The sequence below is a fragment of the Amblyomma mixtum genome, chromosome 5 (genome assembly GCF_055824585.1).
Source record: "Amblyomma mixtum isolate Tamu chromosome 5, ASM5582458v1, whole genome shotgun sequence".
Classification (NCBI taxonomy): Eukaryota; Metazoa; Arthropoda; class Arachnida; order Ixodida; family Ixodidae; genus Amblyomma; species Amblyomma mixtum.
The window spans coordinates 5,133,676-5,150,266 of NC_143016.1; the positions used below are offsets into that span (position 1 = coordinate 5,133,676).

Here is a 16,591-nt window from a genome sequence, read left to right on the forward strand (position 1 = left end):
AAGGAAAGAAATATTTATTGATGTAATGAATCACTCCTAAGTCCTCCACCTAAGAAAGAGGAATGATAGTACAACACATGTTCCACTTGCAGTGTAAAACCAGCCTTCCAGGCATTCATTTGAGTTTCTGAGCATAACCAAGTTTAGAACTCCAGGGAGAGCCAGGTGGATGAATGAGGTTATAAAGTGCGGGGATAGGGTATCAATAGCTGGCGCAGGACAGGATTAATTGGAGACCAGTAGGGGAGGCCTTTGTCCTGGAGTGGACGTATCTGGCATGAAGCACTGATTTGTAATGCAGTTGCTTCTCAGGTGCACTAGCAAAAAGCAGTGTTTCAGTGCCAGTTTTTGCCTGAATACAAGAAGAGTCAAAGAGATTTCTAGCACAGAAAGTAGCTGTACCTGTTGTCTTTGTTGTTGCAGCATTTAAGATACTGTGCGCAGAGGTTTGGCAAGTATTAACCATGTACTAATGCCCAACATATTACATATAATATGGAAAGTAAAATTGTGAGTAATTCTTCCATACTCCGAAAGTATATCAGTTCCTTACAGTGTTGTGCAATGCACTTTTCTCAGCATATTTATTGAAGAAAAGTCGGTGCCAGATTCCTGAGATACTGGGGGACTGCAATAAATTACTGCGAAAGCCAACTCTGCTGGCAAAACTGCATAAATTTCAATGGGTACACTGCTATATTGGCAGGTGCTATAATGTTTTCATATTCTGCTATTTGTTTCATTTGCCTAATCAGGAGAAAGCTACCAGCTTTTATTTTTCTGCAACATAGAGAGCAGCTATAACAAAATTCTGGAAACTCATTTTTTTTTTAATTCAATGTCTGCATCACTTTGGCATTACATGGTTAAGACAGCAAACATCAGCTGCAGTAGTGAGCGATGGCAAATATCAGCAATATATTCTACTGGCATTTTTGTGTGTGTGCCCCTCTTTTTGATTTCTTGCTTTTAATTTTAGGCAACATTTTTGTCTGTTTCTCTTTTACAGGATCTATTTACACAAGCTGAATTCTTTGCGGAAGAAGCCAACAAGCTCTATAAGGTTGTACGACAGTTTTCTTACCAGGTAAGTTGAGTAGCAGCCTGATAACTCTACTTAGTGTGGCGTTTGTGGCATTTTTTAGACAAACTCCCAAGATGGAGCAGGTTATAATAAGGGAGTAATAACTCATTAGAATCGATCCAAGCGCAGCCATACAGCTACACAGCTTTTACAGTAACTTCGTAGTTGAAAAAAATTTCGTCTTAGTCTGGGTTTTGAATCTAGAACCAACGCCTGTCTGAGGCAGTTGCTCTACCAAATAAGCTAACCAGGACAGCTAGCGGATGGAAGAGCGAGAGCAAATTTATCAATTACTCATTATCTTCCACCCAAGCTCAGCCATGTGGCAACAGAAGAAAGCTATAGAAAATGACATCGTTACATTTGCATAGAGCCACATAATGCCTGAAAGACAGCACTTTACTGAGGAGAATCTATTCATCTATTCAGCTATACATCCATATCATGTGTGTGAACTTTTGGGTTCAGTGATATGAAAATAATAATGATAGGAATGACTGCTTATCACTTACTGTTCATAATATGCATCAGCATAACAACATAACATGCGTCAAGAATGCCTGCGTGAGCACCGTCGCGGCCCCGACTTTTGTCATTTTACACAGATCACAAAGCCATCGTCGTCATCGCCTCATGATACAAACAATACATGGTCTGTTCTGAAAGTAGTAGGACTCATTTTCTTTAATAAAATTTATTCAAGAGAATAATACAAACGATTAGAATTTTTCAAAGTAGCACCCTTCCACACCTACACGCTGCTGCCAATGAGTTTTCCAGTTTTCGTAAGCCTCCAGGAAAGCCTGGACCAGAATGGTGTTTAGCTCCCTCGTCACGGCCTGTTGAACCGCCTCTACCGATCCGTGATGTTTCCCCCTGCGCGTAGATTTTATTCTCGAGAATAGGAAAAAGTCTGGCGGGACCAAGTCGGGGCTGTAGGGGGCCTGAGGCAGCGTTGCCGCCTTGTGCTGGGCAAAAAATCAGGGTCCTCATACACATGATGAAGATCCTGGCAGATCACTTTCCGGTTGGCCGTTGGCTCCTCTGACAACACTCCCGGCGCCAACTTCGTGCACACTTTCCTCATGGCTAAGTTTTCTGTCACGATCTCAAAAACTTGGGTTTTAGGAATGCTCAAGACATCAGCAATCATTCTAATACTCATCCTACAATCACTCTTCAGTAAATGTTTCACTCGCTACACATTTTCGTTGGTCTTGCTGGTTGATGGGCGTCCGGAGCGGTCGTCGTCTTCCACTCTTCCTTGACCTTCTCAGAACAGCTTGTGGCACTCAAAAAACACCTGATCTACCCATGGCAGCGTCACCGTAGGCCTCCTTAATAATTTCGTGAGTCTCTTTGCCCATTTTACCAAGATTTACACAAAATTTGATCGCATATTACTCGTCCAGTAAACGCTCTATGATTCTGCGTGACGAGACGTTTCGACAGGGGTTCGCAGTACAAGCGACCTCCTCTCTTCAAAGGCCAAGAGCCGACTGCCGATTTTCCCCAGCATTCCCAATATCCCCCTTCAACGATCCTGCATGCGCAGACCGCCTCTCGTCCGCCCGTTCGCCCAGGAAAAAACCAGTCCTACTACTTTCAGAACAGACCCTGTATATCAGCATTTCTCAAGAAAGCATTTTCTATAACAGTATCCCACACAACCATGTCTCATTATTGTCTCTCAAATCTTCCTCTACAAACCATCTCTCAAAAGTGAATCTCAGCCGCTTCATTTAGTAGCATCCCTCTAAACTACATGTCTGGGCTCAGCTACCACTGTTGTTTACAGCACATTTAGGGCGATTGTCCTATGCACATTTTTCTTGCTCACCACAGCAGCATGTCTTGTCATTCTGAAACTTGCTGTTATTGTTGAGTCAGTGTTTGGTTTTGCTGTTACTTTATTTTCTTTTAAATGTGATCTTATCTTGTTATCCTGCAGGCTACCTGCCTCTTTATTGATTTGAACTTACATTAGCATCACTTACGACTGAGAAAATTAGAACTTATTTGAAAATGGTGTAATGGAATTGAAGGCCCAGAAAGTTTTGTTTAGTATGCAAATTTTAATTTTCTCAAAAGCATAGGCAAAATACAGATAATAGGCCTTCAGTTGTTTGTTCATTGTGTGCTAAGGTAAAGTGCACGGTTCATACATTCTTGTGACCCTCCGACAGGTACCCACGGGACAGCACAAGAAAGAGCTGCTTGAGTTTCTGGATAAGGTACCCACATTTGTCCAGCAGCTGCAGTTCACGGTGAAGAACCCAACAGTGGGGAAGGCAGCCACTTTCACTAAGGTGATTTTCATTTCCTGCCTGCGCACACAACCCTCAGATGTTGTGTGAACATTGCTCGTGATGGCCAGCTTCAGTGCAGTAATAGTTGTTCCTTTTGTTGTCCATGTAAATGTTACATCTTCCTCCTCTTATATTTCTCCCAGGTTGACAATGTCATCCAGGAAACAAAAAACCTGATGAATGTCATATCCAAAGTGGTCACAACCTGTTTAGTCTGTGCTACAAAGGTAAGTGAAAAATACACAGCACTGAGCAAGTGCACATGTCACTCGCATGAGTGCTGTTCTGGCTTTTTCGAATGTTCTGTGGATGTTCCTGTATAACTAATATGCACGTATTGCCCATTTCTATTTGTAATCTGTAAAAACAAAATAGGTTTCTAATTATCCTGAAAGCAAGATCTAATACATCACTAACACTAACCCAGCAATTAAGTATGTTCTGTGCATCCATGTTTTTATCTTGAGTGCCTTTGTTAAAATTTAATTACAGCACTGGAGGAGTACACTGTGGAGGTTTTTCTTCTCCCGGATGGATAAAGTTGCCTTTTTTGGAACTTTTCTCGGAATATTTCTTGCTTACATGCATATCACTTCAATTCGTATCATTTAAGCTTTATTGCGGCCAAACCTTTAAGTACCTTATTCTGATTGTTAGGCACTGTTACCTGCAGCCACTGAACATAATGTTGCTTACACTTTGCATCCTTAGTGTGGTACATTTCAAACGGCAACTCCCTAGTGTTTTTGACGTCCACGCATTTTACTGAAACATTTACAGTAGGTTCTCTCGGTGTTCTGGTCCTTTGTGTCAGATTTTGATGCCATGTGACGTTTTGTTTCAGCGCAAGTTAATTTTAAAATTTACAGCTTATTTGCTTCAATCCAGAAAATTTTCACAAGCAACCTTGCGTGTGTAATGTTACAAGCAGCCCACCCACCAATATTCTATCCGCGTTTGCTGGAGGGAAAAAATTTCAAGCTGCTTTTTGGTCACTTCAGGCAAATAATTTTTATAGTCATCACTTACAGTCACACATTTAGCCATAAGATGCACACAGGAAAGGTTTGTGGAAGCATCTGTGACGTGTTGGTTGAAACTCAGTTTCTGTTTTCATTTTATTTCTGTTTTATAACTGTTTTGTGCATAATACCAAAAACCTTTGCATCGCATCTGAGAGAGGCAGTTCAAGGAATATAAACCGATAGACTCAATGTGTTCAAAAATCCTCCAGTGTTGCCCTTTAAACTGTAATTGCAGAAATGGGTTGTGTAACGTTTAAGTGCCTCTGGCCAAGTTTGAACATTCCAAATGAACTAGCACTGTGAATAGATCGGGCTGTTATGATCATCTCTGCAAAATATTAGAGCCATGCATGGCCTGAAAGGCATTGAACATTCGCACCAAAGCCGTTCGTGCTCTCTTTTGACAAAATTAACCTCCTCATCCTCTGCCCTGGCACCCAAGGTACAGTATACTAGAATATTACCGAAGGCTTCAGTCATTTCTTCCTATTTTAGAGCGAACGCATATCTTGGGAGATAGCTGCTCGCATGTTTCGTGCCCCTCTCCAACTGATAATTGTGTTTCACGCATAGCACGACATAACATGAGGCATCGTTTGAGACAACAGGTTCACACCGGCCAGTGCATGTAGTGCTGCTGTGAACCTGCTGGAAAAGAAAAAAAAGCCTAGTGAGGCGAGGCCACAACATAGGCACCTGACATACTCCGCACCTCCCCTTATAATAAAAGCGCAGGTGGAAGGGAAATTTCGCTTGAGAAGGCTTGTCGCCTGGATGGTTGAGAGAAATTAACGCTGAGAGGGCACGTGAGAGGGAAGTATGACTGACAAATTCGCTTGATTGCAGCGGGTGCAACTCTGCTGTTAATGAGTCTCTTCAAAATTATTTTTCCGCCGCATGTTCCAGAGACAATGCCTGACAAAGCCAGGTTATAGCAAATTTTCAACTAGAGGAAGGTCAGGGGCCCTTTAAAGAAAGAGGAGAAGGCAGCATGTGGTGTACTTTACTTCCTATGTTAACAGTAGTGTTTCTTGGACTGTAATATTAGGATTCAAATTTGACGGATGCAGGGTGAGTGTGACTCAGGCACAGTGGTGCTTCAATGAACAAAAATGCTGATGCTGCAATTCTGCAAGACTGCAATGCAACCGTAAACACCTTTGTGCTGCTAGTATCATACGTTTCTGACAGCATACCAACCCCAAAACAGGTCCATTGTTTTAATTTCTTTGTCCATCATGGCCACTGCCATCCATTACTGTACTCAACTGCATCAGAAATCTTTGCAACACCCTTGCGAGTAATTAGCTACGTTGAAATATGTCTTCTGGCAAAGTGGTAGTGGGTGAAATGCAAAAACGCCTCTATAGCGAGCGTTCATTTTACATCAAAGAACCCCAATCGGTTGAAGGTAATTTGGAACTCTCTGCTATGCTGATACCTCCAGTGTTGCTTTGGTATGTAAAGTTCACTAACCATTAACCAGAAATCAGCACTGTAGCGCTGAGGAAGGACTTGCAGCAAGCATCATAGCAAGCACACAAACGGCACTCAAGATAAAATGGCTGATGCCCTTTTTGTTCAAAACGCTATGGAAACGTAGCATTTGTGAAAAGGTCTTCAATGAGGAACTTTGCTAGACATTATTTTTGGAGCTACTGCATGCAAGTCCTTTGAAAGCTTTCGTAGTTGCTGCAGCCAAAGCTTTGGCGGCAGTCTGTTGTCTGCATGCGCGCACACCAACCGCGGCGTGCCTCTGGGCCCAGTACAACCTGGACTTCCGTGGCTCGGAAGGTGGCCGGGCGCACTCTCAGTGCGGCTACCAGGACGAGGAGTACAGCTACAGCGACGGAGGCGGTGGCGGCGCAGGATTTGGGTCTAAGGGCGGCCCTGGCGCAGTCAGCTCATCAGACCCGGGCATCTGACAGTTCGGGATGGGCCCCCGGAGGCCCAAGCAGGACGCCCGCCGCACCAGGGTGTCTTTTTTACTCTTTTAGGGTCAAAATCCAAGCGGGACTAAGCAGCCGCGGTCACGGGCCGTCGGTGAGCGACGCCCACGGCTGCCGGCGCTCGCCGCGCGCCTAGCGCGGCTTCGGCGGCAGCTGCAGTGCGCTCAACCAGCAGCCTAGCTGTGGCTCGGTGGTTCTGCCCTGATCATCGACCCGCACAACGGCAGTATTTAGTTGTTGTGTATGCCCACTAATTTTGAGGAAGGTGCATGCTCTTGTGGCATACCATCCTCTGTTATGTCTGTTTTTTTTTGTCAGTATAACCGACTAATCTCTAACCTTTGGCTGGAAACACTGCACGGCCAGAACAATGTCCTGTGATGTGACAGACCCAGGTCTTCGTTCTAAATTCCAAGTTGCCTTCTTTTGCATCCCAGAAGAAGCCACATTGCACGCATAGTGCGTTACTGCCGGTCGGTGGTCAGAGCAGATGTAGTCCTGTCTGCCCCACTCTTGACGTGCGCTGCCCAGTCGCCGGAACTGAACCAGCTGCGAGCTCAAAATCACGCCTCAACTCCACTTCTCTGCTCGACGCACTGAGTACTAAGCACCCGCCAAAAGGAGCCTTTCCACACTACGCCCAAGTGCGTGCGAAGCCCAGTTTGCTTTCACCGCCGAGGCTATGAACATTCCAAACCGGGCCGCTGGCCTCAACTTCCCTGCACAACCAGGGCACTCTGGCGTTTTCCTGAAAAAAGTGTGTGATCCGCTTGCACTACATTTGACCAAAGAGCTGATGAACTTTCCAAAGCAAACCTAGTCACGTGCCGATACCGCAACCTTGCTGACCGGTTATCAAGACTGCGCGCTTGCACGTCAAGTCGTGGGTGGGTTTTGACCCTGAAGCGGTTTTTTCCCCCATTTTCATCGCACTCCTACCCCGTTCAGGGAGTGCGACATTACGAATCCTCTTTTAAGTTACTCATGTGCCAAGGTGCCATTCCGACGGAGCGGGCGACTTTGCGCGTGGAAATCATTTAACTGTGTGCCGTTACTCACGCTGCTTCTAGAGCAAGTAGACAGGCTGTTAATGCCAGCCTGCTGTGCGTCTTTCAGAAGCAACCCTGATGTACTCTATGATGCCAACCTGCCTGGAGAACGTGAGGAGTGACGAACCAGCACCGACAATGGGGCAGATTTACATTGCAAGGAACACTGTGTGCACAGCTGAGAAAATGAAAGCTTTCTTTTCTTTGTGGAGTTAACACGGTCGCCGCCACTCGGCGGCGCTCAGTCTTTCGTTGGCCGCTGTTCCGGACTTGGCCAGTTACGCTGATGCGACTTATGCCATTTCTATAGGCTGCGCGTGCGGTCGGCCGGTACAGAGCGGCAGCTGCAGATCTTCGACAAAACGTATAGTGCGAAACACTTGCCCTGCAAGTGGGACTGAGTGAGCCAAGGCACTGCAAAATCATCCATAGATGTCGCTAACCGCTCAGCACAGCCTGTGGTCACTTTGGCCGCCATGGAGGCGCCCTTCTTTGCATCATGTGTTCTTGGGCGCCAGGCGGAGCTCTCGGACACCGCAGGAAGGCGAGATCCTCTTCCCCATGGTCCTCGTTTGTTTACGTCATGCCACGGCTTCGCCTTCCGAGTACCGAGGCCGACCTCATCTCCATGCTGCCATTTTCTACACGCCAGTGCGTTGTATAGTCGCCCCGGCCTCCATTGTTTCCCGTAGTGAGAAACGTACAAATTTTCCCGGAGCATCCGCGTTCTCGAACGTTCCCCGTCTTAAAGTCTTCCGAATAGCCAGTCCCCCTCCGCGTGCGGTATCCGAAGACGTCTTCCTCCGGGATGAGACGTCGTCGCTCCCCGTTCCCATTTCTGCCTCGTCTTCCCTGACATTTCCCCGCGGGTGAAAGAGCCAAAGACGAAAGCAATATTGCCTCCACGCGTTCCCTCGTCTCGCATCTGCGCGTGCATTTTGTGCGCTTGTCGCCGTCGGCCAGCGCATAGGTTGCACAAAACAATCCGAGTGCGCCTCATTTTATCCTCCTCTCGAGCCCCGCGTCGACCAGAGCTGCATGACAATTCGCCGACAGGGCCCTCTGGTTTCACTACTGGCGCCCTCCTAAAGGCGCAGGTGATCTGTACGCTCGCCTCGGGCTAAATCTGTTTCGTGCTCAGGAGCATACATCAGCAGGAGGTCGTCACGAGCCGTTCTTCAGGTGTCATTTATTTCACTCAGACGCGCCTGACAGCCGCCTGCCCGCGGAATCAAGCACCACTAGCGAGCCTTCCATTTCGTTCTAATCATCACATGTTGAATGCGCTGCCCCACTTCCGGTAGGAGTTGATGAGCCCGGAATTGATGTGCGGCTGTGGTGGCGACCCCACCAAGCATGAGTGAGTGTGTGCGAGCACGTATCTGTGCACGCTGGCGAAGAACGCGTCGCGTGGGCTCTTCGGCTGGCCGCGGCTTGCCTCGGCGGCTGCGCGCGACTGCGGGGACTCCCCGGGCTGCTGCTGACGTCATCCAAATTGCGGCGCCTCCAGCCGTCGTCTCACTCGATTTCCTTTTTATTGTGCCTTATGACAAGCGCGAGCTCAATTTATGCGCCTCTATACTGTCGTGAACTTTTTCCCTTCAAGGATACAATAAATTTGATAGGCACGCTTCACCGGCGAGCTGCGCTTTATTAGAGCCACTGGAAATTTTCTTCAGAATACCGCATACCTCCTCTCCACGCTAACGCATTTGGAAGGAATATGGCTGTCGCTGCCTGAAGTTCCCAGCCCTGAAGTTCCCAGTATCTGCCTTTGCAAGGCCATCATTACAAATGATGAAGCCCTGCGTAGTTGGCGCATCCAACTTCAACAATATCGTCAACTAACACTCGGAAGAAATCGGGAAGAACTTTCATAACTCATTTAAGCAGCACCTTCTGCATCTCTGCAGGTCTTAGAGGACAGTCTGGGGGCATTGGAAGGGCGCCAGTCTTGGCAAATTCACGGAAAGGGTGGTGCTCGCCATTCTAACAACACTGGGCTGCGGCAGCCATATAAGTTCCATGCCTGGCGGCGTGAGGAAAGGGGATGCGGTACTTTGAAATCTTCTCCAGTAGCTCTACACTGTGGCGGTCCGCCTGCGTTGCTTGCTTTCTCCTGCGAGTGCACAACCGAGCTGCAGCTTCTCACTGGTGCCGGGGAATCCCCGCAGGTGGTGCGTCATGAGATGGGGAAGCCGGGGGGACGCCGCGGGCCACTAGTGTCCCCACGAAGGCGCAGTCTCAAGTATACATCAAAGTCAACGTCGAATCTCCCGAGAACGCTGCTTTTCTCTCGAGGACTCCAATTTCATTACCTCCGGACTGGAGTGTTCTCTTGTCAACCTTCCTCCTATATGTATAATGTATACACACACACATACACACACAGGCACACAGACACATACACATGCGCATATATAAATATAAATATATTATATATGTAAGTACATACATGTAGTGCTCACACCGTTCTCTAGGCAGAGAGGAAGTTTAAGAACCGTCGGCCATACACTGTGATCGTGTCTAATGTACGGCGTTCCTTAATAGATTACTGTTTCCCTGTTTCTTATTTCTTTTTCTTTTTCATCCCAAGAATCCTGTCCTTTATGCACGGAGCGACACGGCAGGCGAAGGCATGCACCTAAAAGGCGACGCGCCACATCTGCACACGGCTTCGCACAGGAGCATTCCTGTTTCTTTCTGCCTACCTAGCATACGTTAAAATGTCAGCAGCAGCACAAATTCACTTCTATCATGCGTCCCAGGCAAGCGCTTCCTTCGAATGACCAGGAAAGGCAAGAGCGTTGGCTGCGCTGTCCATTCAGGCACTAGCGGTCGGTCGGTGTAGCAGCGCGTGGGCTTTTCCTTGGCTGTGTAACGCAACATTCATCCAACCGTCATGGGCGCATTTATGCACATCGCACAATGCAAAGGTGATCTCTGGCGCGTGCAGAAAGCGTTCTATTGATAGTCCGGCACGCAAACGTAAAGAGCCTGTGGATGCACTTGGTTTCTCATCCGGAGTCACTGCAAGTGCAGGCTCAAGTGCGGCTGGCGCTGAGGCAGCTGGCTAGTATCTGGAATCCAACTGCAATAATGCACTTTGATTAGGAAAGAAAAAGGGATCTCAGTAAAGGTCTGAGTAATGTAGTGCTCACACCACGACCAAGCGAATGGTTCTGCTATTTCGTCGAGAAGGCGACAGAAAAAATAAAACGTTTGCCAATCGATTTCAATTTTAAGAACTTGCGTGTTCTTAAAATTAAAAACGTAGGCTCTAAACATTAATGCACTTAAATGGGAGTACAAAGGGAGTAAGCCCTCCTCTATAGTACTCTTTTATAAAAGGGTGTGCGCTAGAGGACAGCTTTTTGCTCATTTCTGTTTAGAGTGTACCCGAACCAGAGAAGAAAGATTACCACTTCTAAGCGAGAACATTCTCAACGCGATAAACCATGCGATAGGACAGAGGTATCCACTGTCGCTACCTGTGGTATAGTTTGTCACGTTTATCAAGTGGGCGATAAAGATTGGTCTGAAAACAAATCATTCGTGGACGAAAAGCGGAAAGAGTTTTTTGTGACAGAGCTATGTGTACCCACCTGCTGTGACCTTTGTAGCAAGATTGCAGCATACAGAAATATTCGCAGCTCGATATTCGGAATGCTACGGTAGCTGATATATTGGTGTCAAAAGCGACGTAGCCTAGTAAGTGCCACACTAAGATGCAATAAAAGCGCTGGTCTAAAAGTATCCTCTGGAGCAACATATAGGCTCCTCCATCTTTCATTTTTTTTTTTTTAGTGTGTGCATGGGTGATCATGGCATTCTGCTACATATTTGTATGCACACTAAAGCTATACGTCGCCCTCAAGGGTGTTCAGTGCCAAACAGAGACCAGTGAGTCACACAGAATGCGTGATCGCGAGCACATATTGCTTTCAAGGCCAAGGGTACTTCACAGGCTGTTGTATGCAACTCTTTAGCAGCGCCTAATAGGGGTACTCGCACATGTGAAAACCGGGCCTCTCGCACAACCGGATTAGGGAGATGCAGATTCGGGTCGATTTTCTTTGCCGTGTGCGACCGAGCTGTGCGGCACGTGCGACTCGAAGGCTTTTTCGGTATTTCCATTTTTTTCTTTCTCTAGGAAGGCATCAAGCGCAAGCATGATCCGTGCGCTGCCGATATCAGGGAATATGTAACTGAGGCGCGGATGAAGTGACCACTCGCAGATGTGGCCGAGTTGTGACGTGACGCTTGGGAAGGACGCCATTCTTTTTCTTTCAGAAGCACTGCAGCCGGTTTCGTGCGTGGATATCTGTCAGTCGAAAGGATAGCGCACCCCCTGAGGTAGCACGCCCCATCCATGCTGGCCGCTCTTCCCACGTGCACGTGCGCCGAAGGCTGGTGCTCCGATAGGGAAGCAAGGAGCCTGTGCGCAGTGCCTGTCACCCTTATTTCCCCCTTCTAGGTGTAGTCCTCTCACTGCCACATGTTTTTGATAGGCATTTACGGAGACTCGGTCTGGTCATCGTGCGCAGCCCCGTAGCAGCAGCAGCAGCAGGCGGCCTTTCCCTTCGTGGCGCTCTCTTGTTCTTCTTCGAGGTCAACATATCCCCACGTCGTGTAATGGCACAGGGTAGCAAGGGACCGGTCGTTCATGCATGCACCCATCGCAGAGGCAAAACGGTCCCGCATACGGGCAGCACTTTTCCTGGAAGGTTTCCCTGGACTCATGTGTCCGAGTGAGAATGTGACACTGCGTTCAGAAAGTCGCAAACTGTGCGGTTCCGCCACATTAACGCATTCTACATTCGTGGCCTAACGCTCGTTGAATAGCAAACCGCTCCTTTTCTGGAATTTTCTTTTCTCGTATCAACTATGTTCTCCCAGCGATCGTGTATTTGCAGCATTCTGCAGTTACGGCTGAGTGACAATGCTAGGGTTGCTACGTGGCCGGTATTCGCACACATGCGTGCAGTTGCCTGTTCAATCCGCTGAACGGCACGCACATTTGTCCCTTTCCTAGCTGTCCCTGGGTGAACGGATGGAGAACTTGGGCTTCTGCAACGGAAACACTGATGCGAACAGAGTGGTTCTTCCAGCACTCAATTCACCCAGGTGCCAGAGTGAATTGCAAGTTGTAACATTAGATACTTTCAGCATAGTGCGTACCGCGAGACGCCACTGTGCATCTGCAGCTCGCCCCGAGGGCGCCGTGTTCCCGTCAGCACAACGCAAGCCTGCCTCATCGGAACCAATCAGTGCGTGCGCAGTGGCGGGGTGCGGTACACGGTAAGCGCTATGCTAAAAGTATTGTCGAGCCCATTTAATCATCAAGCCGTCAGCTCAGTCCGCTTTGGTGGACGCTCTTCGCGTCAGCTCGCACTACTGAGGCGACAACCGGTACAACAGGAGCCGTCTCCAACACCACGGCCGTACCGCAATAAACTTTGGGCCTTGGCTGTAGGGAGTAGCACTAATCGAGCTGCCCACTGAATCGAGTCGCCGCCCACACCTTCGGTTACAGGTTCCCCGCAATTCGACGAAATTCTTTCCAAATCCTCCGATATCAGTCTCGCCAAGAGAATTTTCTTGTACTATTGATTAAAACAGACATGCTGTCATTTGCCAGGGGGTTCATGCAAAGACCTCAGAAGCCGTATAATTATCCTCTCAATCAAAAAAAATTAATGAAAACTTAATTTCTTATCTATATTCTTCTCTTTTTCACTTTTCTGAGGTGGCAACTCTAAGCACAGTATAGCTATAGCCACTAGACGGAAAGCCTTTTCCCCACTACAACGTGCAGATGCCAATGCGATTGAACCCACTGGAACGCGCACAACGTGGCAAGCGCATGGCCCCATAATCATCTTAGAGCCAATCATGAGCTCGTCCTCACTTCACACATGTGGTCAGGGAACAGGTGGAACATTCGGACGTGTTCCTGCAAGGATCTCGCGCCGAGTGCAGGTTGCTTCGTGCCGGACTGTGCTACCTACGAACATGCAGCATGAGCCGCAATATAAAGCTGGCCGTGCGTGAAAGGTCATCACGAGCCTTCCTCGCCCCACAGCAGCGATGACGCGGTTCCTTGCAGCATGTGCGCCAGCCTTTCCCGATGGGAAGGCGCACTTGTCAAGTTGCGATACTAGACGAACGAGCCGGGATGTCATGCGCAAAACCCAAGGGAAGAGCTGCGCAGAACCCCGCTGGCCAAAATGATACAAGAGCGGTGATAATAAACACAGGGGAAAGGTGTACAAGTAATGCATGTCGTAATCACGTTTTATAGTTGTTTTTCACCAGCACTCTGCTTGCTTTTCGCTGTAAGTATATAAATACATTAAAATATATATTACGACGGTTTCAGTTTTCTTCGTGTACATAGTAGGACTGAACTATTTCTCCCACTCTATTAATAAACAGACAAAGGTTGTTTCTATAGATGTACATATATAAGTGTCAGTGTTGATGTGAAAGAGAATGGTTTAAATAAATGAATAAATAAATATATATTATATATAAGTATATGAAAGCGTTGTCTACGCATTGCTGGTCGCTATATGATCGTGAGACGGAGGTGTTTGCCGAACACATAGAGTTAGCGGTTTGAGGCGCATCCTTCGGTTTGTCTGTTTCGCGGCCGCTGGCATTGTTTCTTGGACGAACGCGTTAAGGCTAAAGCCACAACTCTGCTGACGCTTTGGTCGGGACAGGGGAGGGGACGTAGCAAGAAGAGTCTGCATTCTCTTCATCCGCGGCACCCAGTCCCCTCGGAATTTGGTTGTGCACGAGCCTGCCTCAACAACGAGGCGACTTTACGGCGCGCCACGCCACGCGGCTCTGTGGAAGCATCAAGACGCCAACACGCCCCTTTCGCCCATAGAGCTTGTGGAGGTTAATTTTTTTTTCTTTCCACGTGCTGCAGTTTCGTTCGAAGACGGCTGAATTTGGTTCGTATCAATATCACGGTAACGAAGCTCCGCAAAATCACCCCACTATGCCCAAGGCAGCGCGTTCCGTTGTCCTCACAGGGTCGCCCTCTGGGAGGGAAACGAGCTCCTTGCGCACTCCAGAGTTTGGACGGCCATGCCTGGCAACATTCTCGGCTGTCACGGACAGAACGCGCATCACGCAAGCAGCACATATCTCCGAACGTCCGAGATTAGGGGGGACCGCGTTGCATACGGCTGCATCACGACAGCTCTCTTGCGGCGTCTACACATTTGCGTACCGCTCTATCACGGCTATCCAAGTATGCGTGGTTGAGCTTGCTTTTGAAGAAATCTAGTAACGAAGGGGTGTGGCCGGGTAAGGAGTGGGCAAAAGGGCGCGGCCATCACTGCAGTAGCCTCACAAGGCTCGCTGCAAGGTCCACGATCCCCGTGAGAGAATAGCACTTCCAGCTGCGGAGCCCCAAAGATCGGAGGTGAAGCGCGTGGTACCCCCGGTAATCAGCGTTGTGTTTTCACAGATCTACTAGGCTAGGTATGATTGACGTGTTTTAGAGTTTCAGCCATCTAGCATACAACGAAACGTGAGCAATATAGGTATCTCAAGATGTTTTTTAACTTCGTATGATCTGTTGGGAGCTGTTGTAGTCAAGCAATTGCGAAAAGAATCTACTGAAAGTTTTTGACTGCAGATACAATTTTGCGTTCAGAGTGCAAAGCGCACATTTCTCCCTTGCATGTGTTGTAGCATTTTCCATATCTTTGCTTTGTAGGGAATGGACAACGTGCTCCTTAAGCCACGTGGCATGCACTTGGTGGTGAGATGCAATGTCGTTAAGAAGAAAACAGAGAATAATAGCCCACCTCCTTGTTGTCCTGGAAAGAATGTAATATAGCTAGTTACAGAGTCTCCAAGCGTGTTCTCGTGTACAGATTGAATTCTTTGCAAACAAGCTTCACGAAATACTAGACCTACAGATACTGGCAGGTTGTTGGCATGCACTTTCGTTCTACCCAAGTTTGAAAGAAGCATAATTAAATACTCGGCATTATGTGCAGATGAGCTGAACAGGAAAGCGAAGACATAAAAAAGTATTTTTTGATGTCTTTTCTTTTTGCCACTACTAATGACCTGCTGTACTCGCATTTCAAGAAGCTTTCTTTTGTGATGTTCATCTGTCAATGCACTTTTCTTTTTAGTGCTCACTCAGATCATTCTCCATGCCAAATAGAGGCTTGCACGTTGTTATCTCGAGCACAATCGTTTCCTCCACTGTTGCAGTGTCCGCCTCCCATTCAAGGGCAGAACTCCTAAGATGATGTAATGCGACGCCCAAGCAATGTGAAAAAAAAAAAAAATCAGGTATGCTACGTTTTGGGCAAATGTTACGTTCTTCCACATGTTCTCCTTCCAGTGTCTATACATTTGTGTCCTTCAGAATAAAATCGTTTTACATTAACACAACCTCCTGTCTGCTGTGCCTTAACACGCATGCTGCCTGCACTTGGTACCCGAGCGAGGACGAGCACAATGTGATTGCAGCACTGCATTATTTACCCGTGCAGCACTTTGTAAGCCTAACATGCAGGCATATGCTTTCAGCGGGACGTGTCCCATACATAAAGCCCCTAGTTTTCCGATTCTGCGAAAAACTGCGGATATGAGCATTTTTCGCAGAATTTTAGATTAGCAGCGACAATCTTTTTTTTATTATTATTTTTGTTTTGGACAATAGCAGTGACAGAATGATGGGAGCATAATTATTTGCCGTATTTCCAAGAATACTACATGAGTGAGAAGCCCTAATGAAAAAAATACTGACTACAACGCAAGCTCAAACTGCTCAGGCCGTGCTTCGCCTCGATGGCCCAAGGTCTTCAAGAATTTGGCTTCTCCTGGCAACTCGCAAGCCTGAGGTGGTTCAACTTGCTGCTGTATGTATATCAAAGAGCAGCGGGAAAAAGTTTGTGCTATATTTGTTGTACATTTATCTGAATATCATGTGAGGTATGTTCAGAAGAAGAGTTGAGGAAAAGAAACGTTTTATTCGCGTAAATATGTATTCATCTAAATTCTCTTCAGTGCTAAAATCTGACAATAAACTAAAGCTCTGCTCATGTGCTTTCTCATTTATCCATTCCAGCAAGCTAGCATGTCAAATGCCGTGGCTCTAGTGACGCGTTCGCATCCTTCTATGGGAAGAGTCATG

The 16,591-nt window shown here is 47.4% G+C and overlaps 1 protein-coding gene across 3 annotated transcripts in view; it reads left to right on the plus strand.

Moving 5' to 3' along the window:
* Positions 1-15,846, plus strand: part of alpha-Catr (alpha-catenin related) — a 100,779-nt gene extending 84,933 nt beyond the window's left edge. For 2 of the 3 annotated variants that reach the window (XM_089543156.1, XM_089543154.1), the window contains exons 14-17: positions 1,010-1,087; positions 3,271-3,393; positions 3,537-3,620; positions 6,185-15,846. In XM_089543156.1, coding sequence (XP_089399282.1) covers positions 1,010-1,087; positions 3,271-3,393; positions 3,537-3,620; positions 6,185-6,343 — 444 coding nt within the window. In that variant the 3' untranslated portion in view covers positions 6,344-15,846. The remainder of the gene's footprint in view (positions 1-1,009; positions 1,088-3,270; positions 3,394-3,536; positions 3,621-6,184) is intronic. The other variant, XM_089543157.1, reaches the window with a different exon arrangement.
* The last annotated feature ends 745 nt before the right edge of the window (positions 15,847-16,591 follow it).